The 25199-nt window shown below is 43.9% G+C and overlaps 1 protein-coding gene across 1 annotated transcript in view; it reads left to right on the forward strand.

Annotated features, from left to right (window-relative positions):
• pkn3 (protein kinase N3) overlaps nucleotides 1-25199 on the forward strand; it is a 39538-nt gene that overhangs the window by 12755 nt on the left and 1584 nt on the right. Inside the window, exons 5-18 of the mRNA XM_079289464.1 lie at nucleotides 168-381; nucleotides 1615-1797; nucleotides 9209-9318; nucleotides 10663-10806; nucleotides 13058-13133; nucleotides 14970-15129; nucleotides 16089-16179; nucleotides 16357-16403; nucleotides 19407-19476; nucleotides 19573-19664; nucleotides 20462-20638; nucleotides 20726-20788; nucleotides 20876-20952; nucleotides 22792-22934. Of these exons, the coding sequence (XP_079145590.1) occupies nucleotides 168-381; nucleotides 1615-1797; nucleotides 9209-9318; nucleotides 10663-10806; nucleotides 13058-13133; nucleotides 14970-15129; nucleotides 16089-16179; nucleotides 16357-16403; nucleotides 19407-19476; nucleotides 19573-19664; nucleotides 20462-20638; nucleotides 20726-20788; nucleotides 20876-20952; nucleotides 22792-22934 (1647 nt within the window). The remainder of the gene's footprint in view (nucleotides 1-167; nucleotides 382-1614; nucleotides 1798-9208; nucleotides 9319-10662; nucleotides 10807-13057; nucleotides 13134-14969; nucleotides 15130-16088; nucleotides 16180-16356; nucleotides 16404-19406; nucleotides 19477-19572; nucleotides 19665-20461; nucleotides 20639-20725; nucleotides 20789-20875; nucleotides 20953-22791; nucleotides 22935-25199) is intronic.

A 25199-nucleotide genomic window follows, 5' to 3' on the forward strand; every position in this document is an offset into this window, starting at 1 on the left:
TTCCTGTGCCACAGTGAATGCATCAAAGAACCCACCTCTTCACCAGCATACATCATGTTATTTATTTGAACTGTATAACTTTGAGTCTGATGGGACTCTGGCTGGTCATAGCCCCCTCAGAAGAACACCGATTGAGCCGGGCTTCATCTTGTGTTTGTGTCCCTCAGGCCCAGACACGCATGCAGGAGTCTTCTCAGAAGGTGGATGTGTTGGGTCTCTCCCTGGAGAGACGTTTGAGTGAGCTGCCTCGGAACCATCCCCAACATGCTGCCATCAAGGAGGAGCTGCTGTTGGGAGCCCCGCCCTCCTGTGGCACACCAAAGAAGCACTCCAACACTCTGTCCTCTTCCTCCTCTTCCTTCAAACCAGCCAGTCTAACAGGTTGCAATTAATATATTCCAATATTTATTTCATTTCTTTATTAAACTATTTCAGTGGTGGAAAGTAACAAAGTCCATTTACTCTCAAGTACTCAAATACTGTACTTAAGTATCATTTTGAGACACAATTTACGATTTGATATCACTTCTACATTTATACATTTCAGAGAGAAACATTGTACTTTTTATGCCAATACATTTATTCAACAACTTTCGTCATTTTTCAGATTAAGATTCTACATAAAACAAATGAGTAGTTTATGAAATAGTTACTTGAATCATTATTAAAGATAAAAGCAGTGCTTCCCAACCTTTCGTCTCGTGACCCTGAACAAAAGGACTCGTGTTCCAGATGTTCCTGCTCTTCCTGCTCTTCCACCACAGAGACAGTTCTTCAAACCAAAAGCTGAAAACACGTTTGTGTATTACAACTTAGTTTTTAGTCTTTGCTCTCCCATTGAGCATCACTCACATTTCTTTAGTGGCCCTTTGGAGGGGCTTGACTTCTAGGCTAGGACGAAGTCAAGAGGAAGATCAACAGTGTTGCCCAGATATGAAGCAGAAACTCACCAGCACCACCACCAGGAGCTGTCTGGTGGGTCTCTCACAGCTAATGGCAACCCAAACTCAGGGAGCCGAGGAAGTGGAGCTACATCCTCCCATGCCAAGCAACACACCTCCACCCAACCAATCCAGCCTGCTTCTCTTACTGACGCAGGCCAGCTTCTCACTGGTTGCACAATACATGGCAACATTCAAATATTGTAACTCAAGAGCCAGATAATGAAATCAATATAAAGCCAGGCTGTGCTGAAAGGATAAATACGATAGCTGCTCGTGTGGGCTACGTTCCAAAGCAACCGCCTCGGTATGTGCAGGCCCAGGAGGCTCAACTGTGAACGTTATTGTTTATTAATAAAAAGACTGGACAGATTGTTATCTAGGGGGAACCGGAGGGTGGGCGCTACACGTCCGTGACGACGCTGTCTGTTGGGGCGGCGTTATCCGCAGTAACCAGAGCGGCGGCCGTGAGCTCACCAGTGGAGCGCAACAGAGTGTCGGCTTCACACAACACAGTGACTTAAGGCTCTGCTCAGGTGGACATTACTCCACCGATTGGTTGAATACTGTACTGTTGGTTGTAGCCCAGTATTCATACATGGTCGTGCTGGTACTTTGAGTTCTATGATTGTTTTTTCAAGGCTGAATTGAAAAGTGAAAGACTTTTGCACAGGTCGGTTGGAGGTATGTTTGATGGGCTGCCAAGACCTGCTGGAGTCGGTTCCCGGCCGTAGTCGTGTGACCAGCGTCCCGGTCACCTCTGTAAGCCTCTCGGATGGGAAGTCGGTGAAGGTGAGAGCCGGCCTATCAGGACGCAGTGCCAGTGCCAAGACAACCAAGGCTGATGAGCTGTCCTGTAAGTCAACACTGCAACTCAAACCCATCTTTGGTTTGGCTGCTTTACTCCTTTAAAGCGTCTGCTTGTTGGCCTCTTCGTGGTCTGGATGAGTTTCTGAAGATGGAATCTGGATCCTTGTGGTCCTTCAACCTACACAAGACATAAGAAACTTTATTTACAATCATTAACTAAGCAAATGCATTACAATGAAATTGATCTTTCACAAGTCTTACAAAATCATTTGAAAGAATTCTCAAGTTATTAACGCACAAACCCTGACATTTAGCTTAAATATCATTGATGGAAAACTGGAACCGAGATGAACAGCAAACGACAGAAGTAAGAAATAAAATAGTCGTTTGCTGTTTTAGGTGTGACTGATGTTCAGTTGTAGCATCTCATCATTACGATATAGCAGCTACACCCACACACATGAAGGAGAGGTGGAGTAGTTTGAGGTATCCAGGTGGTGCCAGCTAGACTCTCAGGCTACATACAGCCCCACGGAGCTCCGCCCATCACAGGTTCAGGCCAGCGCCTGTGGGACGTGTGAGTATATGGCTGCCGGTGCCACCGGGACATTTTATAAGATCCTCTTCACTTCATCACACGATGAAGACGTCTTTGTTAGACACAAAGACGTTGTGTCCTATTGATAACAACAAATTACTTTATCTTGTTTTATCGTAAAACCAACATTTCCCGTTAATACTAAATTTGTGGTCTATTTTTAATGTGTAAAAACAAGAGAAGTTTCTAGTTTTTGTCGTGGTGGCAGCAATACGCTGCCTCACTCAAAGGGAACATTCGATGTGGATGTCCAGTCAGGGCAATGCATTGCGTGCAACCTTCTGAGTCCAGCTCCCCACCGGCCTCATGCTCTGGCTTGCTGGTTAAAGATTCACTTTCTCTTTCTCAGCAACGCATGGATCTGCCAACTCACATGTTTTTGTTCTCTGTTGGTGCTGAACCGTCGGTGTGATGATGTCACTATTCTAGTGCTAACGTTAACCAAACTGTCAACATTTTAAGCAAACGTCAACCCTCAATCTAGCTAACTACATTTCATAATGATACTCATGACTGTGTAGATGTCAAATGTTAGCATAAAGATATGAATACATTACCATCCAATAAGGGACAAGAAGTGTGTTCTGTACCCTTCCCTCCAGGGTGCTGCTTGTTCTAGAGCAGCTCTGGTTTTTAGTGAGTCCAGAACATGCAGCGCGCTCTCATGCACCCTGAATGATCGTCAGTGTTTGACATCAAACCAGCAGCTTTCTGCAGCGCTTGGCCAGTGCTCTCCAGAATGAACTACATTTACACGCATATCTCTGTTGGCGATACAAGCAAAGAGAACAGGGCGGTTCTGTTTGAGTTGCATCAGAGCATGGCCCATGCTGCCCACAGGGGCAGAGTGACACTAGAACAGCAGCCTGTAGTTCTAACTGGACGCTAAGGAGTCACTGTCGCATCAAATGACGCCGCTCGATGCAGCATAACATGTAGTATAACAGCAGATGATGCAGCTGTAAACTCATCTTTCATGGTCAATATAGAACGCACTGAGGAATTTATTGTTAACTACATTTATAATCAACACTGACACATTTTGTAATTTTCCATTTTTAATATTGCTATGAGCTCACATTAATGATTGAAGGCTGCTGGACAGGCTGGTTGTACTCCTAAACATTTCAGCTTGAGAAGACCATCGTTTCTTGTCTGTGTTCAGAGTTGTCCTTGCTGTGTTTTTATGGCAGCTGGCATTGTGTTGTCTCTATAATGTCCTCACAGCCTGTATCAGTGTGTCTTTGTGTTGTCTCGCTCTATAATGTCCTCACAGCCTGTCTCAGTTTGTGTCTTTGTGTTCTCTCTATAATGTCCTCACAGCCTGTATCAGTGTGTCTTTGTGTTGTGTCTCTATGATGTCCTCACAGCCTGTCTCAGTGTGTCTTTGTGTTGTGACTCTATAATGTCCTCACAGCCTGTATCAGTGTGTCTTTGTGTTGTGACTCTATAATGTCCTCACAGCCTGTATCAGTGTGTCTTTGTGTTGTGTCTCTATAATGTCCTCACAGCCTGTATGTGTGTCTTTGTGTTGTCTCTATAGTGTCCTCACAGCCTGTATCAGTTTGTGTATTTGTGTTGTCTCTATAATGTCCTCACAGCCTGTATCAGTGTGTCTTTGTGTTGTCTCTCTCTCTATAATGTCCTCACAGCCTGTCTCAGTTTGTGTATTTGTGTTGTCTCTATAATGTCCTCACAGCCTGTATCAGTGTGTCTTTGTGTTGTGTCTCTATAATGTCCTCACAGCCTGTATCAGTGTGTCTTTGTGTTGTGTCTCTCTCTATAATGTCCTCACAGCCTGTCTCAGTGTGTCTTTGTGTTGTCTCTCTCTATAATGTCCTCACAGCCTGTCTCAGTTTGTCTTTGTGTTGTCTCTATAATGTCCTCACAGCCTGTCTCAGTTTGTCTTTGTGTTGTCTCTATAATGTCCTCACAGCCTGTATCAGTTTGTGTATTTGTGTTGTCTCTATAATGTCCTCACAGCCTGTCTCAGTGTGTCTTTGTGTTGTCTCTCTCTATAATGTCCTCACAGCCTGTATTAGTGTGTCTTTGTGTTGTCTCTCTCTATATAATGTCCTCACAGCCTGTATCAGTATGTCTTTGTGTTGTCTCTATCATGTCCTCACAGCCTGTATCAGTGTGTCTTTGTGTTGTCTCTATAATGTCCTGACAGCCTGTCTCAGTTTGTCTTTGTGTTGTCTCTATAATGTCCTCACAGCCTGTATCAGTGTGTCTTTGTGTTGTCTCTATAATGTCCTCACAGCCTGTATCAGTGTGTCTTTGTGTTGTGTCTCTATAATGTCCTCACAGCCTGTATCAGTGTGTCTTTGTGTTGTGTCTCTATAATGTCCTCACAGCCTGTATCAGTGTGTCTTTGTGTTGTCTCTATAATGTCCTCACAGCCTGTATCAGTGTGTCTTTGTGTTATCTCTCTCTCTATAATGTCCTCACAGCCTGTCTCAGTTTGTGTCTTTGTGTTGTCTCTCTCTCTATAATGTCCTCACAGCCTGTCTCAGTTTGTGTCTTTGTGTTGTCTCTATAATGTCCTCACAGCCTGTCTGTGTGTCTTTGTGTTGTCTCTATAATGTCCTCACAGCCTGTATCAGTGTGTCTTTGTGTTGTCTCTATAATGTCCTCACAGCCTGTATCAGTGTGTCTGTGTTGGCTCTCTCGCTAGAATGTCCTCACAGCCTGTATCTGTGTTGTCTCTATAATGTCCTCACAGCCTGTCTCAGTGTGTCTTTGTGTTGTCTCTCTCTCTATAATGTCCTCACAGCCTGTATCAGTGTGTCTTTGTGTTGTCTCTATAATGTCCTCACAGCCTGTATCAGTGTGTCTTTGTGTTGTCTCTCTCTCTATAATGTCCTCACAGTCTGTCTTTGTGTTGTCTCTATAATGTCCTTACAGCCTGTATCAGTGTGTCTTTGTGTTGTCTCTATAATGTCCTCACAGCCTGTATCAGTGTGTCTTTGTGTTGTGTCTCTATAATGTCCTCACAGCCTGTATCAGTGTGTATTTGTGTTGTCTCTATAATGTCCTCACAGCCTGTATCAGTTTGTGTATTTGTGTTGTCTCTATAATGTCCTCACAGCCTGTATCAGTGTGTCTTTGTGTTGTGTCTCTATAATGTCCTCACAGCCTGTATCAGTGTGTCTTTGTGTTGTCTCTATAATGTCCTCACAGCCTGTTTCAGTGTGTCTTTGTGTTATCTCTCTCTCTATAATGTCCTCACAGCCTGTCTGTTTGTGTCTTTGTGTTGTCTCTCTCGCTATAATGTCCTCACAGCCTGTCTCAGTTTGTGTCTTTGTGTTGTCTCTATAATGTCCTCACAGCCTGTCTCAGTGTGTCTTTGTGTTGTCTCTATAATGTCCTCACAGCCTGTATCAGTTTGTGTATTTGTGTTGTCTCTATATTGTCCTCACAGCCTGTCTCAGTTTGTCTTTGTGTTGTCTCTATAATGTCCTCACAGCCTGTATCAGTGTGTCTTTGTGTTGTCTCTATAATGTCCTCACAGCCTGTATCAGTGTGTCTTTGTGTTGTCTCTATAATGTCTTCACAGCCTGTATCAGTGTCTTTGTGTTGTCTCTCTCTCTATAATGTCCTCACAGCCTGTCTAAGTGTGTCTTTGTGTTGTCTCTCTCTATCATGTCCTCACAGCCTGTCTGTGTATCTTTGTGTTGTCTTTATAATGTCCTCACAGCCTGTATCAGTGTGTCTTTGTGTTGTGTCTCTATAATGTCCTCACAGCCTGTATCAGTGTGTCTTTGTGTTGTGTCTCTATAATGTCCTCACAGCCTGTCTCAGTGTGTCTTTGTGTTGTGTCTCTATAATGTCCTCACAGCCTGTATCAGTGTGTCTGTGTTGTGTCTCTATAATGTCCTCACAGCCTGTCTCAGTGTGTCTTTGTGTTGTGTCTCTATAATGTCCTCACAGCCTGTATCAGTGTGTCTTTGTGTTGTGTCTCTATAATGTCCTCACAGCCTGTATCAGTGCGTCTTTGTATTGTCTCTATAATGTCCTCACAGCCTGTCTCAGTGTGTCTTTGTGTTGTGTCTCTATAATGTCCTCACAGCCTGTATCAGTGTGTCTTTGTGTTGTGTCTCTATAATGTCCTCACAGCCTGTATCAGTGTGTCTTTGTGTTGTGTCTCTATAATGTCCTCACAGCCTGTATCAGTGTGTCTTTGTGTTGTGTCTCTATAATGTCCTCACAGCCTGTATCAGTGTGTCTTTGTATTGTCTCTATAATGTCCTCACAGCCTGTCTCAGTGTGTCTTTGTGTTGTGTCTCTATAATGTCCTCACAGCCTGTATCAGTGTGTCTTTGTGTTGTGTCTCTATAATGTCCTCACAGCCTGTATCAGTGTGTCTTTGTGTTGTGTCTCTATACTGTCCTCACAGCCTGTATCAGTGTGTCTTTGTATTGTCTCTATAATGTCCTCACAGCCTGTCTCAGTGTGTCTTTGTGTTGTGTCTCTATAATGTCCTCACAGCCTGTATCAGTGTGTATTTGTGTTGTGTCTCTATACTGTCCTCACAGCCTGTATCAGTGTGTCTTTGTGTTGTGTCTCTATAATGTCCTCACAGCCTGTATCAGTGTGTCTTTGTATTGTCTCTATAATGTCCTCACAGCCTGTATCAGTGTGTCTTTGTGTTGTCTCTATAATGTCGTCACAGCCTGTCTCAGTTTGTGTCTTTGTGTTGTCTCTATAATGTCCTCACAGCCTGTCTCAGTTTGTCTTTGTATTGTCTCTATAATGTCCTCACAGCCTGTATCAGTGTGTCTTTGTGTTGTCTCTATAATGTCCTCACAGCCTGTCTCAGTTTGTGTCTTTGTGTTGTCTCTATAATGTCGTCACAGCCTGTCTCAGTTTGTGTCTTTGTGTTGTCTCTATAATGTCCTCACAGCCTGTCTCAGTTTGTGTCTTTGTGTTGTCTCTATAATGTCCTCACAGCCTGTCTCAGTTTGTCTTTGTGTTGTCTCTATAATGTCCTCACAGCCTGTATCAGTTTGTCTTTGTGTTGTCTCTATCATGTCCTCACAGCCTGTCTCAGTTTGTCTTTGTGTTGTCTCTATAATGTCCTCACAGCCTGTATCAGTTTGTCTTTGTGTTGTCTCTATCATGTCCTCACAGCCTGTCTCAGTTTGTCTTTGTGTTGTCTCTATAATGTCCTCACAGTCTGTCTCAGTTTGTCTTTGTGTTGTCTCTATCATGTCCTCACAGCCTGTCTCAGTTTGTGTCTTTGTGTTGTCTCTATAATGTCCTCACAGCCTGTCTCAGTTTGTCTTTGTGTTGTCTCTATAATGTCCTCACAGTCTGTCTCAGTTTGTCTTTGTGTTGTCTCTATCATGTCCTCACAGCCTGTCTCAGTTTGTGTCTTTGTGTTGTCTCTATAATGTCCTCACAGCCTGTATCAGTGTGTCTTTGTGTTGTGTCTCTATACTGTCCTCACAGCCTGTATCAGTGTGTCTTTGTATTGTCTCTATAATGTCCTCACAGCCTGTCTCAGTGTGTCTTTGTGTTGTGTCTCTATAATGTCCTCACAGCCTGTATCAGTGTGTATTTGTGTTGTGTCTCTATACTGTCCTCACAGCCTGTATCAGTGTGTCTTTGTGTTGTGTCTCTATAATGTCCTCACAGCCTGTATCAGTGTGTCTTTGTATTGTCTCTATAATGTCCTCACAGCCTGTATCAGTGTGTCTTTGTGTTGTCTCTATAATGTCGTCACAGCCTGTCTCAGTTTGTGTCTTTGTGTTGTCTCTATAATGTCCTCACAGCCTGTCTCAGTTTGTCTTTGTATTGTCTCTATAATGTCCTCACAGCCTGTATCAGTGTGTCTTTGTGTTGTCTCTATAATGTCCTCACAGCCTGTCTCAGTTTGTGTCTTTGTGTTGTCTCTATAATGTCGTCACAGCCTGTCTCAGTTTGTGTCTTTGTGTTGTCTCTATAATGTCCTCACAGCCTGTCTCAGTTTGTGTCTTTGTGTTGTCTCTATAATGTCCTCACAGCCTGTCTCAGTTTGTCTTTGTGTTGTCTCTATAATGTCCTCACAGCCTGTATCAGTTTGTCTTTGTGTTGTCTCTATCATGTCCTCACAGCCTGTCTCAGTTTGTCTTTGTGTTGTCTCTATAATGTCCTCACAGCCTGTATCAGTTTGTCTTTGTGTTGTCTCTATCATGTCCTCACAGCCTGTCTCAGTTTGTCTTTGTGTTGTCTCTATAATGTCCTCACAGTCTGTCTCAGTTTGTCTTTGTGTTGTCTCTATCATGTCCTCACAGCCTGTCTCAGTTTGTGTCTTTGTGTTGTCTCTATAATGTCCTCACAGCCTGTCTCAGTTTGTCTTTGTGTTGTCTCTATAATGTCCTCACAGTCTGTCTCAGTTTGTCTTTGTGTTGTCTCTATCATGTCCTCACAGCCTGTCTCAGTTTGTGTCTTTGTGTTGTCTCTATAATGTCCTCACAGCCTGTATCAGTGTGTCTTTGTGTTGTCTCTATAATGTCCTCACAGCCTGTATCAGTTTGTCTTTGTGTTGTCTCTATCATGTCCTCACAGCCTGTCTCAGTTTGTCTTTGTGTTGTCTCTATAATGTCCTCACAGTCTGTCTCAGTTTGTCTTTGTGTTGTCTCTATCATGTCCTCACAGCCTGTCTCAGTTTGTGTCTTTGTGTTGTCTCTATAATGTCCTCACAGCCTGTCTCAGTTTGTCTTTGTGTTGTCTCTATAATGTCCTCACAGTCTGTCTCAGTTTGTCTTTGTGTTGTCTCTATCATGTCCTCACAGCCTGTCTCAGTTTGTGTCTTTGTGTTGTCTCTATAATGTCCTCACAGCCTGTATCAGTGTGTCTTTGTGTTGTGTCTCAGCGGAGATCAGTGCTGTGCTGAAGGTGGACAACAGGATTGTGGGGCGCACACACTGGAGACAGCTGGGCAAAGAGGCGTGGGGCCAGAGCTTCAGCATTGAACTGGAACGGGTCAGTGGCTTCACTTCAACTCTAATTACAACTGAGCCAGAAGTACATTCTTCACATGTATGCGCCTCTGACCTGCTTTTAGAATGAGGGCAACCTAACGACTGACCGTCTCTGTCTCTGGCTGTGATATAGACTGGAACTGAATCCAATCTCTCCAGCACACCTGCCTCCAGAGGAGTCTGTATTTCAGTGCATTTATTAAACGGTATCACATATGGAGGGTGATACAAAATCTACCTTTTTGCTTTTGAACTGGCTTAATACACCAGTATATCATTACTCGGGTAGAGACTTTAACCTTTCCCCTGCTCATCCTTTAAGAGCAAGGGACAGAGATCTGTCAGCTGATGGAGAATTACGAAAGATTATCATTGAACCCATATGTGTCGGTCAAGTTCCATTTCCCTGTGCTTGAGCTGCTCCACTTCTCTAAACAGCCCGTGCTGTCCCCACGGCAACTTCTACTGCAGCAGAATGCTCCGCTTCACTTTCCTGATCAATGCTGACTACAAAGTATATGCTCAATTATTAGCAACAAGAAAGTTATTCATTCTTCTCCATCAGTTCACCATGAAACAGCCCATTGCTTTGACCATATGTTGGACCAATAGATGTGTCTTCGTCTTCATGATGGCCTGTACTAGCACACAGAGGACGCTGTTGGACCCGTGCTGCGAGCCCTCTTAGCCTCATGATGAACATCTGTTAACAGCGCCGCCATTAACGCGCCGCCAAGAATTTGCCTCGCGTTTGGTGTGAACACAGCATTAGTGTTTTGGAAAGAGACTTTTTTTGAGACAGTAACTCAAACTCTTCTTTAAACCATGCGGTGCAAAACTGCCCGTGATTAGTAAACTGACCTGTGTGTGAGATCTGTGACTTCCCCTTTAAAATGTGAAGACTCCGTGTTAAACAGAGAATGAGAGGAACGTTCGATGCACTATCAAAACCGGAGTGTTAACGGGGATGCTGGCCGTGTATGGGTTAGAGCAGAGCAGATCAGAGCAGATGTCGGGATGAGCAGTGGGATGACATGAGTAGAGTAGGAGGCTGACATCCTCGGTCATTATGACTCACTGCGGGACAAGATGCCGCGGCCCTGTGTCATTGTTCTTCAGAGGATCTCACGGAAGAAGTGTTACAATATAAATGTGTTTTTCTCAAGTGTGGCAGTGAGTTGAATCCCATCAACTGGCTGTTATGTATTCTTTCTCAGTAATTCAAAAGATGAAGCCATTCTGTTCCACCAAATGTGATAATCCAGTCTTTTGGAAAACAAAGATGATGAAATGAGATTATCAGCGTGCATGAATGTTTGTAATATGCGTTTGTGTGCTGATCTAGTCCAGGGAGCTGGAAATCTCTGTGTACTGGAGAGACTGGCGAGCGTTAAGTGGGGTGAAGTTCCTGCGGCTGGAGGATTTCCTGGATAACCACCGACATGGCATGTGTCTCCAGCTGGAGCCTCAGGGCAACCTCTTCATTGAGGTTCTTTCTCTCTAATCTTTTTAAATTATTATGTATTTCCACTTTGTGTGTGCCCGTCCACTAATCGCTGTCCCGAGTAGGGCCCACTAGTGATAACATAGCTGAGTGCATCTCTGACCCACATCTGCTACTCTGTGACCAGAGACACAGCGGGGAACCGTTAGCTCACTTTCAGTGTCACAAATCTCAAGCTTGAGATGTGATGTGGAGTGATTTGCCTGTCTATGCTGTGGGGAGGAGGTTAGAGAAGGGCTGGTGTGATCTTTTCCAATCCCTTTGTGTTACACCATGCTCCCATAGCAGTAATGCTGATGTATTGTTTTGGAGCAGTGTGATATGGGCTACTTGCCTTTGTGAGTCAAAATCAGATCCTGATGAAGACATTTCAAGGACGTTTCTTTATGAAGGGGATGCCTCATTGATAAAAAACATCTTCCATCCATTCCTCCTCACTCAATAATTGGTTCAATGGCTCTTTGATCCTTGTGTTGAATGTGCACACCAGCTAGAAGCGCTATGGTCCAGTCAGCCAGAAGCTCCCTAATCACACAATCATAATCTAACCTGAGTGCAGATCATATCTAACAGAACTACCAGCAGAGTGCTCGGTACCCTCTGCTGATGCCCAGAGACACAGTGGAGGAAAGCAGTCGGCTCACTTCTATTGTTGTGATTTCGATGGTGTGTTTGGCTAACCGCTAAGCTAACGGCTAAGGGAACAGCACTCACGGTACACGCACTGCTGAGTACGTCACCACCAGCTGCTGCTACACGGGCGACAGCTCGGCAGTTCAATTTAGTTTTTTACAGAATTGTATGAGGCTGTGAGCTGTATTCACTCCGTTACATTACGGTGGTGGTGGTGGATGTAGACACAGCTAGTGGAGATCTGGTTGCACCTTTAGGCGGGAACTGTTATTTAATCACATTTATTTCATTGCCATTTCCATGATGCAGCTTCAGTGCTTCCAAATCTACAATTCCTGACAAAGAAAATCTGCAATAATAATTCCAAACTAAACGAGCAAAAATAATAGTTTATTTCCTCCTGTGTCTCTTATAATCAAACTACTTTAAAGTCCCAAACACCAAACAACTTAAAGGTTGACTCAGTCTGCGTCGGTGCGAAGCAGTGACGTGGGTTACCATATTATAGCTGATCAATGATTATGAAAAATGTGAATATTGGCACGAGCTGAGTCAACATTAGCTGTGCTAGATTTGGAAATAACTGAATTATTATTGGATTATATGAAGTGTGGTTGTATGTGTACTCCTGTCTTCTGTGAGGTCGAATGACTGTTTTTGTGGATGGACTCTGGCGTTGGTGAGAGTGATGTAACTGCTTTGGTTTCCCGTTAGAAAGGGTTGTCTGACAACAAGGTGAAGCGGTAGAAAGACGTATTTGACTTCCCTAGAAACAGGCTCTCCTGAAGTCCATAGCAGTGTAAGTGTACAGCTCTATGTCTCGAATGTTTTTATGCTTTCCTTGCCCTCAGACAGCCTTTTCTAACAGAACGTCAGCTGTTATGTCATTCTCTTCAAAGCCAACGGACTCAGTTTATTTGCGCCCCACCGCGGTAGCTGGTGTTCTACCGCTTCCTCAGTCAGTCAGTTTGTTTGTGGTAGTTTGTGACTTTCTGATCCAAACTAATGTGGCGTCCACTCAGCAGCACATTGCTTGCCGCTACTACTTCAAAGTGGGGGGTGCTGACCGCCATCAAAGTTACTGTAGGTAATACACTGACTAAGGACAAGGACGCATGTAGCTACGTCATTACGCAGAAGCCTACGTCAGGTTGCGTGGGAAACCGTGTTTTGGAAGGGAAAATGGCATTTTGACACTAAAACATGCGTACTTCTTCTAAAACTTGAATGTCTGGATTTAAATATATCAAACCTCAAAACAAAAATATGTCAAACCGCGATACATAATAGCCCTTCCCTTTAATATTACCGCCCATAGGTTGCTACCCACATATTAGACCTGCCTTTCTCCTTCCAGGGTTGATGTCATTTTTCAAATGAATTCAAGCTTATTATTATTGTTTCACCATAAAAATGAAAAGTTCAAATCAGTGTCATGATGTTTTTCATCATTTTGTTTTCTATTTATTTATTATCAGCAGGGAATTAATGAGTTGTGGTTACAATTATCCCAATCCGTTCAGATGTCTTTACTATGACATCATTACTAATGCTGCATCAGTCGAATACATGAGTCATAATCAGCTGCTCTGTTCATTTCCAGGTGACATTTATCAATCCTGTCATTGAGCGGCGCTCCAAACTCCAGAGGCAGAGGAGAATCTTCCCTAAAGAAAAAGGTAACCCCTGTACCCATACTGCATTGCATCAGTTCTTTCTTCAGATGCATTTGTTTATTAATCAGTGTTAGTTCTCAGACTTCTTTCTGACACGTTTGGTTTAATTTACTGTTGTCATAATGACAAGTAGAACATTCAGCCACACACAACTACAGAAATGTGATTTTGGTCCAGGAGACGAGGTGACATCATACTAACCAACAACCAATCAACTTCATCATCATAAAGTGATCTCAGCCAAATATTCAAAAAATAAATGATAGAAATTGACATGCACGTTGTAACTTGGATGATCAGTTTACACCTCAGAGTTTCCAACGAGCATCATTTTACCTTTTTGAAGATTGTGGTTTTTGCCTATTTTAATGTCCATTGATGACTTTCACACTTTGTTGATTTCACCTTAGATTGTCATGTGAGAGTCCACAGAGCTCATACTCATACTTTTTATTTATTTTTCCTCAACTGACAAATAACATCCCACCCTGAGGTTGACGCGACTGTCATACATGTTGGTACAAATGACATTAAGAAAAAACAGTCTGAACTGTTAAAATGAGTCTTTTGTTCCACGTCCTCGAACAGTTCCATAGAAGAGTTTACATCTCGGGGCCAGCTACACTCCTTAATGGGGCGTTTCAGTCGACCGCTCAGCCTCAACACCTGGTTCTCGTGTGCACGCAACACCAATGGCGCGCACTAAATCAACAGTTTGAATCTCTTCTGAGAAGGTGGACATGTTTTCAGTGCAGATGGTCTCTATTTAAACTAAACTGCTGCGCAGGTGCTTTCTGCAGTAATTCAATGGCACAAGCCTATTGGCTTTTTGTCCAGGTAACCAGTGCAATGCTGACTTCCTGTTGGCCTACAAAAATACATCATCCCTGCACCATTGTATAACACCCGCACTCTTTTTGCCCTGGTTGACAAGTTTACAACCTCCCCAAAACAGAACTCTGGATACTGATGTCAACAACTATTGACCGGTCTCAGAGCTTAATTTCATAGCTGAGATCATTGAGACAAGTCTTATCAACTCAGCAATATCTTGAACTCATGTGGTCACTTTGACAAATTACAACCAGACTCCCGACCTTGCCACAGTACTGAAACGGCTCTTCTGAAAGTGTTGAATGATTGGGCTGAATACTAATTCAGGTCTGGTTTTACTCTGTGTTGTATTGACACTGTAGATCTGAGAAGAGTGCTAGACATGTTGGGAAATAGGGAAAGCCTTTTCCTGAGCAGTGTTTAATTGCCTCAGGTCTTGTTTAGGACACCGGAGCTACTTTGGCAGTTACCGATCCTATTGTCTGTGACATACGGAATCCCCCAGAGAACAGTTCTCAGACCTCTTCTGTTTAATCTCTACATACTGCCTTCTGAATTCTACAGAACAACATTGATTATCAAAGTTCTGCAGATGATACTTTGATATATCTGGCCTACCTGGCGACTTCAGCCCAGTGCATCATTGTTTAGAGCAGATAAATAATCTGGTGAGCCAAAAGCTTCTGCAACAAAATAAGGACAAAACGGAGGTTATGGTGTATGGCAACAAAGAGAAGATGACTGTTATTGTATTGATAAACAACTCCAATCTTGGTCTCTAAAAAACCCAAAGACGAAGCCATAGATCTTTGTGTTGTAATAGAATCTCACTTTTACCAGCCATATCAAAGCAATCACTAAACAGCCTTCTGTGGGAGCAATGCAGGTTAAAACGTCTCTCTTTATGTGCCTATGATTGCGTTTCCATCATGTATTTACATTGCTTATCTTATAATCATATTACTCTCTGTTTAATTATCATTTTATGTACTTTTCTCCTCACAGGGAAGGACTTCCTGCGTGCTGCCCAGATGAACATGAACTTTGCCACATGGGGCCGTTTGATGATGAGCATCCTGCCTCCCTGCAGCTCCTTGGAGCCCATGAGCCCTCCATTAGCAATCCCTAACACTGCCCCCCCGTCCTCCAGCACTTCTCCAGCACGGTACGGTTCTGTGGTGTCTAGATACCGTGACCCAAAAACATCTCTGTCACATCTATGAAAGAGCTGTTACAAAAGAGAGCTATTCACTTCTTTGCGTAACTTTCCACCACTCATTATATCTGAGAATGGAGGGCTGACAGCCACATTATCACTGACCTGCATTCAGAGTTATGAGAAGTAAGATACGGTGGTTGTATGATAAGAATATGTGAGGTTATAAAAATGAGCAAGATTTAAGGATAACTGCAGTGATATTCTATATTTTTAATTGTCACCAAAATCTAATGAGCAGACCCAAAGCAACAGTCTGCTAACAAGTAGAGTGTGTGGACGTCTCTTCTTCCTCTGTCCACAGAGCTCCATTAAAACACACAACGAGCCTCACTGTTGCTCTGGTGACATCTTCCTTCATCACCATCAACACACACACTGTGCTTTATGTAGACTCAGTCCCACACACACCGTCCTGCTGACTGTACATCTTAAATCCTTTTGAAATGCAAGTTTTTAATTGGTACAAATATAAATCTCTATGTATGAATGAGTGACGTAGAACAACTCAATCACTTTAGACTGTACACAAAATGAAAGCATTGAAACAAAAATTTGAAAGCGGCTATGACATAATTAATTGATAGCATAATAATGGTTGTCGGAGTGAAAACAGATGAGTATTCCACATGTGTTTTAGGAGGTGCCAGCTGTAGGAAGAAGCCTAACTGCAGAAAAACAAAGGATTTGAGTGCCTTTGTTTGTTATTTTGTACTTGTGGTTTGGTAAGGAGGCAGACTCATGGTTTTATATTCGGCAACGTAGAAGCAGTTTAGAGACAGTAACCTGAGTGTAGTGGAGATTTTGCTCAAAGAAGTTTATAAAATCAAGGTACATCGCTGAAGGTAGTCAACAATACTACCACCAGCACAACACAATAGTGAAGGAGCTCTTGCTCTTGTTTTTAGAGAAGCTGCTGTGGTGAGTCTACACTTTAATGAAGAACAACCTGGCAGATCTCCCCATCGCACAAGAAAGGGCACCAAAGACTCTCCGCCGGTAAGAAAGTCAGCCAAAGATCAACAGCAGCAGAACGAGGGCTGAACATCTTTGTACAATATTGAGATTGAGGTCATGAGCTGGGCAGTGCTTTTGTTCCAGCCTTTCTGTTGTTTCATGTGTTCTAGTTTGAGTCAATCAAATGTGTCAGTTAATCTCTATTGTCTGTGAAACCAGTGTCCTGGTGAGCACAAGAGACATCCCTCAATTCATCCTCCTCCACAGTAAGTCACACCGAGTCGGAACGTGGGGAATTTGTGCCTTTGTTTGGAATTATCATTGAGTTTCAGGGTGTGATGATGATGAGAGAGAGAGATGGAGCCTGAATATATACAAAGTTACCTCCCCTGACTAAAGTTCACAGTTTATATCTAAGTACACTGTAAACAGTCTCCATACATGTCTATCATATTCCATCACAGTGTAGTCAGAAGGAGGCTCCTCTCAGTAGCAGTAGTGACTCCTGTGAGTTATAACATCACAGTGTAGTCAGGAGGCTCCTCTCAGTAGTAGTAGTGACTCCTGTGAGTTATAACATCACAGTGTAGTCAGGAGGCTCCTCTCAGTAGTAGTAGTGACTCCTGTGAGTTATAACATCACAGTGTAGTCAGGAGGCTCCTCTCAGTAGTAGTAGTGACTCCTGTGAGTTATAACATCACAGTGTAGTCAGGAGGAGGCTCCTCTCAGTAGCAGTAGTGACTCCTGTGAGTTATAACATCACAGTGTAGTCAGGAGGCTCCTCTCAGTAGTAGTAGTGACTCCTGTGAGTTATAACATCACAGTGTAGTCAGGAGGCTCCTCTCAGTAGTAGTAGTGACTCCTGTGAGTTATAACATCACAGTGTAGTCAGGAGGAGGCTCCTCTCAGTAGCAGTAGTGACTCCTGTGAGTTATAACATCACAGTGTAGTCAGGAGGCTCCTCTCAGTAGTAGTAGTGACTCCTGTGAGTTATAACATCACAGTGTAGTCAGGAGGCTCCTCTCAGTAGTAGTAGTGACTCCTGTGAGTTATAACATCACAGTGTAGTCAGGAGGAGGCTCCTCTCAGTAGCAGTAGTGACTCCTGTGGGTTATAACATAACAGTGTAGTCAGGAGGCTCCTCTCAGTAGTAGTAGTGACTCCTGTGAGTTATAACATCACAGTGTAGTCAGGAGGCTCCTCTCAGTAGTAGTAGTGACTCCTGTGAGTTATAACATCACAGTGTAGTCCGGAGGCTCCTCTCAGTAGTAGTAGTGACTCCTGTGAGTTATAACATCACAGTGTAGTCAGGAGGCTCCTCTCAGTAGTAGTAGTGACTCCTGTGAGTTATAACATCACAGTGTAGTCAGGAGGCTCCTCTCAGTAGTAGTAGTGACTCCTGTGAGTTATAACATCACAGTGTAGTCAGGAGGCTCCTCTCAGTAGTAGTAGTGACTCCTGTGAGTTATAACATCACAGTGTAGTCAGGAGGCTCCTCTCAGTAGTAGTAGTGACTCCTGTGAGTTATAACATCACAGTGTAGTCAGGAGGAGGCTCCTCTCAGTAGCAGTAGTGACTCCTGTGGGTTATAACATAACAGTGTAGTCAGGAGGCGCCTCTCAGTAGTAGTAGTGACTCCTGTGAGTTATAACATCACAGTGTAGTCAGGAGGCTCCTCTCAGTAGTAGTAGTGACTCCTGTGAGTTATAACATCACAGTGTAGTCAGGAGGCTCCTCTCAGTAGTAGTAGTGACTCCTGTGAGTTATAACATCACAGTGTAGTCAGGAGGAGGCTCCTCTCAGTAGCAGTAGTGACTCCTGTGGGTTATAACATAACAGTGTAGTCAGGAGGCTCCTCTCAGTAGTAGTAGTGACTCCTGTGGGTTATAACATAACAGTGTAGTCAGGAGGCTCCTCTCAGTAGTAGTAGTGACTCCTGTGAGTTATAACATCACAGTGTAGTCAGGAGGCTCCTCTCAGTAGTAGTAGTGACTCCTGTGAGTTATAACATCACAGTGTAGTCAGGAGGAGGCTCCTCTCAGTAGCAGTAGTGACTCCTGTGGGTTATAACATAACAGTGTAGTCAGGAGGCTCCTCTCAGTAGTAGTAGTGACTCCTGTGGGTTATAACATCACAGTGTAGTCAGGAGGCTCCTCTCAGTAGTAGTAGTGACTCCTGTGAGTTATAACATCACAGTGTAGTCAGGAGGCTCCTCTCAGTAGTAGTAGTGACTCCTGTGAGTTATAACATCACAGTGTAGTCAGGAGGCTCCTCTCAGTAGTAGTAGTGACTCCTGTGAGTTATAACATCACAGTGTAGTCAGGAGGAGGCTCCTCTCAGTAGCAGTAGTGACTCCTGTGGGTTATAACATAACAGTGTAGTCAGGAGGCTCCTCTCAGTAGTAGTAGTGACTCCTGTGGGTTATAACATAACAGTGTAGTCAGGAGGCTCCTCTCAGTAGTAGTAGTGACTCCTGTGAGTTATAACATCACAGTGTAGTCAGGAGGAGGCTCCTCTCAGTAGCAGTAGTGACTCCTGTGGGTTATAACATAACAGTGTAGTCAGGAGGCTCCTCTCAGTAGTAGTAGTGACTCCTGTGGGTTATAACATCACAGTGTAGTCAGGAGGCTCCTCTCAGTAGTAGTAGTGACTCCTGTGAGTTATAACATCACAGTGTAGTCAGGAGGCTCCTCTCAGTAGCAGTAGTGACTCCTGTGAGTTATAACATCACAGTGTAGTCAGGAGGCTCCTCTCAGTAGCAGTAGTGACTCCTGTGAGTTATAACATCACAGTGTAGTCAGGAGGCTCCTCTCAGTAGTAGTAGTGACTCCTGTGAGTTATAACATCACAGTGTAGTCAGGAGGCTCCTCTCAGTAGTAGTAGTGACTCCTGTGAGTTATAACATCACAGTGTAGTCAGGAGGAGGCTCCTCTCAGTAGTAGTAGTGACTCCTGTGAGTTATAACATCACAGTGTAGTCAGGAGGAGGCTCCTCTCAGTAGTAGTAGTGACTCCTGTGAGTTATAACATCACAGTGTAGTCAGGAGGCTCCTCTCAGTAGTAGTAGTGACTCCTGTGGGTTATAACATAACAGTGTAGTCAGGAGGCTCCTCTCAGTAGTAGTAGTGACTCCTGTGAGTTATAACATCACAGTGTAGTCAGGAGGCTCCTCTCAGTAGTAGTAGTGACACTCATTCGTTCTTTCATTCATGCGATGAGTGCAGAGAACTCATCAGGAATTCTTCAGTTGACTTTTGTCCTGTCGTGCAGCAGGAGTGAAGGACTTCAGATGGAAGACTTCACCTGCATTTCAGTTCTGGGGAGAGGTCACTTCGGTAAGGTAGGCATCTCCTCTAACCTGTTGCTCCTGTGCAGTGTCAGTAGCAGAACTAATGACAGCATGATAATAATTGTCATACCCTGTAACTGATCAAAGGTGCTGCTAGCAGAGAGTAAGAAGTCAGACAAACTGTACGCCATCAAAGCCCTGAAGAAAGGAGACATCGTAACACGTGATGAAGTTGACAGGTAAGCGATGCCTTGAGGCATGCTTCTCTCCATCAGGGCCTGAATCACAGAGCAGCTTCATCTTAGTGGGGCGCTCCTTGGGTTACCTGGCTCCCCAGTGCTCCTGGGTACCTGGCATCAACTGTGTCTGTCTGAGGAGGAGCCTGCTGCAATGTAGTGTGTGTGGTGAACTGTCCCGCTGTTAAACCACAGCACACCTTGAGAGCTGGAAACAGCAGCATGGCTCTATTGAGCAGGTCAGCCATGCAGCATCTGTTACCATGTATACCGGACCACCGCGTCTATTACCCCACAGTACTGAGGCCACTGGAGGACTTGCTGCTGAATACTACCTTCCAAGCTGTTGGCTTGCTTTCTAACCGTATGTTGCAGCCAGCCATTGGTTTCACGTCACTAAAGTATGAAAGTGAATTCATCACGGGGAACATATAGTCGGCGTGAAAGCGAGGGCTCTCTGTAGTCCATGAGAAGCTTTATTATGAGCTGTGTTGTCTGAGAATTGAACCTACAAGCTATAAAGAAAGTTAACTCTGACATCATCAGAGAATAATGTGATTAATGGGTAACTATTAAAAGCAAATTTAATTTCATGACATAAAACCAAACTGCAACAAATGTCTGTCTTGTACTTAAAGAATACAAAAATACCCAATTGTTCCAAAGAGCCAGCATTGTCCTCCGTACCCATCTCTTCACAAGTGAAGGTGTTTTGGCATAAAGTGATGATAACGGATATCCTGAATAGGGGTGTCGTACATCGTTTATGCTGATTTCTCTACATGTGTGTCTGTGTTCAGCCTCATGTGTGAAAAGAGGATCTTTGAAGTGATCAACACCTCCCAGCATCCTTTCCTGGTGAACCTGTACGGCTGCTTCCAGACTGCAGACCACGTGTGCTTTGTGATGGCCTACTCCCCCGGAGGAGACCTCATGACACACATTCACACCAGCATCTTCACTGAGGAACAGGCCCGGTTAGCATACATCACTCCGTGAAGTCATGACATGCAGCCGAAATCCAGGATGTTGCTGTTATTTCATCCCTCTCTCTCTGGTTCCAGCTTTTATTCGTCCTGTGTGCTGCTCGGCCTGGAGTTTCTACACCAGAACCAAATAGTTTACAGGTGAGTCCTCCTCAGCTGCTTTCAGAACGGTATTACTTCATACCTGGCTGCATGTCAGGAGCATGTTGCTTTGTGTCCGTCTGTCAGGGATCTGAAGCTGGATAATCTGCTGATGGATGCAGATGGTTTTGTCAGGATAGCAGACTTTGGCTTGTGCAAAGAAGGTAAGATCATTCTGTCATTGTTAAGCTCCAGTAAATGTCAAACTCATAAAAGTGATGTAGCCGTTGTACCTCCAGCACATGGCAATCATTTCATAGTTGCTATAGAAGTGTGACAGGATTCAGTGTGTGCAGGCTTGGAACAGGAACACAGATTCATTTGATGGCTCTCATGAACTCATCTCAGTAGTTGTTAGGGGTGGGAATCACCAGAGGTCCCGCGATACGATATTATCACGATAATTAGGTCACAATACGATATTATCATGATACTACAATATTATCACGATACTTAGGTCACACTACGATATTATCACGATACTACGATATTATCACGATACTTAGGTCATGATACTACGATATTATCACGATACTTAGGCCACGATACTACGATATTATCACGATACTTAGGTCACGATACTACGATATTATCACGATACTACGATATTATCGCGATACTACGATATTATCACGATCCTACAATATTGTCACGATACTTAGGTCACGATACTACGATATTATCACGATACTTAGGCCACGATACTACGATATTATCACGATACTACGATATTATCACGATACTTAGGTCACGATACTACGATATTATCACGATACTACGATATTATCGCGGTACTTAGGTCACGATACTACGATATTATCACGATACTACGATATTATCACGATCCTACAATATTATCACGATACTACGATATTATCACGATACTTAGGTCACAATACTACGGTATTATCACGATACTACGATATTATCACGATACTTAGGTCACGATACTACGATGTTATCACGATACTACGGTATTACCACGATACTTAGGTCACGATACTACGATATTATCACGATACTACGGTATTATCACGCTACTTAGGTCACGATACTACGATATTATCACGATACTACGATATTATCACGATCCTACAATATTATCACGATACTTAGGCCACGATACTACGGTATTATCACGATACTTTGGTCACAATACGATATTATCACGATACTACGATATTATCACGATACTTCGGTCACAATACGATATTATCGCGATACTACGATATTCTGAGTATTGCGATAACAAAGGCCTATATTGCGATTTATTACTTTGTTCAACTTCAAATGATGTCCCCAAAGGAAAACTGTGTCAACATGTTTTATTAATAAGATCAAGTTTTCAGTCTGTTCATCTCACTTCAATCATTTTTATTGCAGCAGAATATGATTGTCAAGCAGACAGACTGACCAACAATGTCATAAATGTTGCATGACCCTGACAAACTGAACTGTTTGTATTACTACATAGTCCAACTTAACTGAATGCAAACGTGTGGACTCAGTATATGAACTATAACTCGTATAAGTAGGATATTAGAGTTATATAACTCAGTATAACTTGTGATGCGTGGACGTGGAGGGCAGAGAGACAGTTATGCGCTGCACTCTCCCCATGAGCCGGCTGCTATTGGCAGATTTAACCCCGTTGTGAGGTCAGATGTCTCTTTGTTTTGACCAACTTCCGACCAATCACGCTGACCCGGGACCTTTGCTGACCTCACCAGAAAATAACTCAGCACCATCTAGTGGACTGAAGAAGCAATTGATTTGATTTTTCTAGTAAATTATTATTATTTTTAATAGTTTATATAATAAAAGATCGATACTTGGCATCCGTGTATCGATACAATATCGCCACGCAAAATATCGCGATACTATGCTGTATCGCTTCCAAGTAGTTTTCTGTCATACCAGCATCCAGCATGTTGACGTGATTCTGTGCTGGCCTGTGAGTGAGCGTGTGTGATGAGTCTGTAGTGAGGCTGTGCTGTGTGTAGGTATGGGCCACGGCGATCGCACCACAACGTTCTGCGGCACACCGGAGTTTCTGGCCCCAGAGGTTCTGACGGACAACACCTACACCCGCAGTGTGGACTGGTGGGGGCTGGGGGTCCTCGTCTATGAGATGCTGGTGGGGGAGGTCAGTATGAACGTGACCAGGCAGCTCACGGGAGCCCCACATCACACCAACTCAACACAAACACTGACATACCATCACCTCAAAGTGGATGGAGTGGAAATGACCGCGTGAAGTCCAACATTCTCTGTCTTCTCTTCTCTTCTTTTGGGGACGACTCTGGTTAAGTGGAGAGCAGGGTCGTCCTTCAGTCAGAGGATCGGTGCTTCCATCCCAGTCGCATGTCGATGTGTCCTTGAGCGAGACACTTCACCCCAAAATTGCTCCGAATGTTAGACAGTCTGATGGGCGGTGGTGTGTGAATGTTAGACAGTCTGATGGGCGGTGGTGTGTGAATGTTAGACAGTCTGATGGGCGGTGGTGTGTGAATGTTAGACAGTTTGATGGGCGGTGGTGTGTGAATGTTAGACAGTTTGATGGGCGGTGGTGTGTGAATGTTAGACAGTCTGATGGGCGGTGGTGTGTGAATGTTAGACAGTCTGATGGGCGGTGGTGTGTGAATGTTAGACAGTTTGATGGGCGGTGGTGTGTGAATGTTAGACAGTTTGATGGGCGGTGGTGTGTGAATGTTAGACAGTCTGATGGGCGGTGGTGTGTGAATGTTAGACAGTTTGATGGGCGGTGGTGTGTGAATGTTAGACAGTCTGATGGGCGGTGGTGTGTGAATGTTAGACAGTCTGATGGGCGGTGGTGTGTGAATGTTAGACAGTCTGATGGGCGGTGGTGTGTGAATGTTAGACAGTCTGATGGGCGGTGGTGTGTGAATGTTAGACAGTCTGATGGGCGGTGGTGTGTGAATGTTAGACAGTCTGATGGGCGGTGGTGTGTGAATGTTAGATAGTCTGATGGGCGGTGGTGTGTGAATGTTAGACAGTCTGATGGGCGGTGGTGTGTGAATGTTAGATAGTCTGATGGGCGGTGGCACCTTGCATGGTAGCCCCAGCCATCAGTATGTGAATGGGTGAATGATAGGGGTGCAACGGATCACAAACCTCACGGTTCGGATCATTTTTCGGATCAACAAAGAAAAGGGGAGGAGACAAAGATAACTTTGCTTTCTATTTATTAATTAAAGAACTTCAAGAACACTTAAAGACAATACTTTTGGGCTGTAGTCTTACATACAAACAAAGATATTGAAGATGTCCAATGTGAAACAACACAAAATAAATAACAAATAAAAATGTGACTGTCAATGGGACTCTCACAGAGGGGGCGTGTCTACAGCACCTGTCTGTGTGACTCTGACAGAGGGGGCGTGTCTACAGCACCTGTCTGTGTGACTCTCACAGAGGGGGTGTGTCTACAGCACCTGTCTGTGTGACTCTGACAGAGGGGGCGTGTCTACAGCACCTGTCTGTGTGACTCTCACAGAGGGGGCGTGTCTACAGCACCTGTCTGTGTGACTCTCACACCACCACCCTCCGTCATTATAAGTTACAGGGAAGACAAAATGTTCCCAAACTTGCGACTTAAATGACGCCGCGGCTTCTGACGCTCCTCCGCTCGCCATGACTTTCACTTCTAAGCTGCTCCGTTCACGTGAACACACTACTGCTTTATATCTGTTCACTGACACTCTGCATTGATATTCAGGGTACATAAATAAAAAGTATACAAAAAGAAATACAAGTACAGTGACTGTACTTGTATTTCTCTTTTCTAGTCTTCCGACCAACATCAGATCTTTAGTTTGACATGTTGGGCGTATTCTTTGACGTGTCAGAGCTGCTAGCTGGCCTACAACTACGTCAGCATTAGTGCAGCTCAGTTTCCAGGTGCAGCTCTGCAGTGAGGTGCAGCGTGCGCTGTGATTGGTCGGTGGGCGAGCACATGACTATTGTGAACCGAAACTTAAAGTAGCCAACAGAGCTTAGTCGGAGGAGTAAGAGTTCAAATTTCTGCCTCATGAATCTGTCAGTTAATTATGAATTATCCCGTCATGTGCGGAGTTATTGTCCGGACCATTTAATCCGTTTGGGCTGTTTTCTTTTACAAAGCAAGAATGATGGTCTGGAGGAATGTGGATTGTGTGGTGATTGCTTGAGTGTGTTTGAATCAGTAGGAACAGCTAAAGTCTGCGGGGAGAGTTCGTAGCTTGTTTGCTGCTGTTGTTTTCCTGTTACGCTAGTTTAGCGCCTCACCAGAGTACGTACAATGTTTTGTTTCCGGCGGGTCAGACATGTTGCTACTTTGAGCAAAGTCCACTGAAAACATTCTATTTCCCACAATTTAAGTGTCACACCTTTCACATTGTCATTTGATACA

This window comes from Melanostigma gelatinosum, assembly GCF_949748355.1.
Source record: "Melanostigma gelatinosum genome assembly, chromosome: 18".
Classification (NCBI taxonomy): Eukaryota; Metazoa; Chordata; class Actinopteri; order Perciformes; family Zoarcidae; genus Melanostigma; species Melanostigma gelatinosum.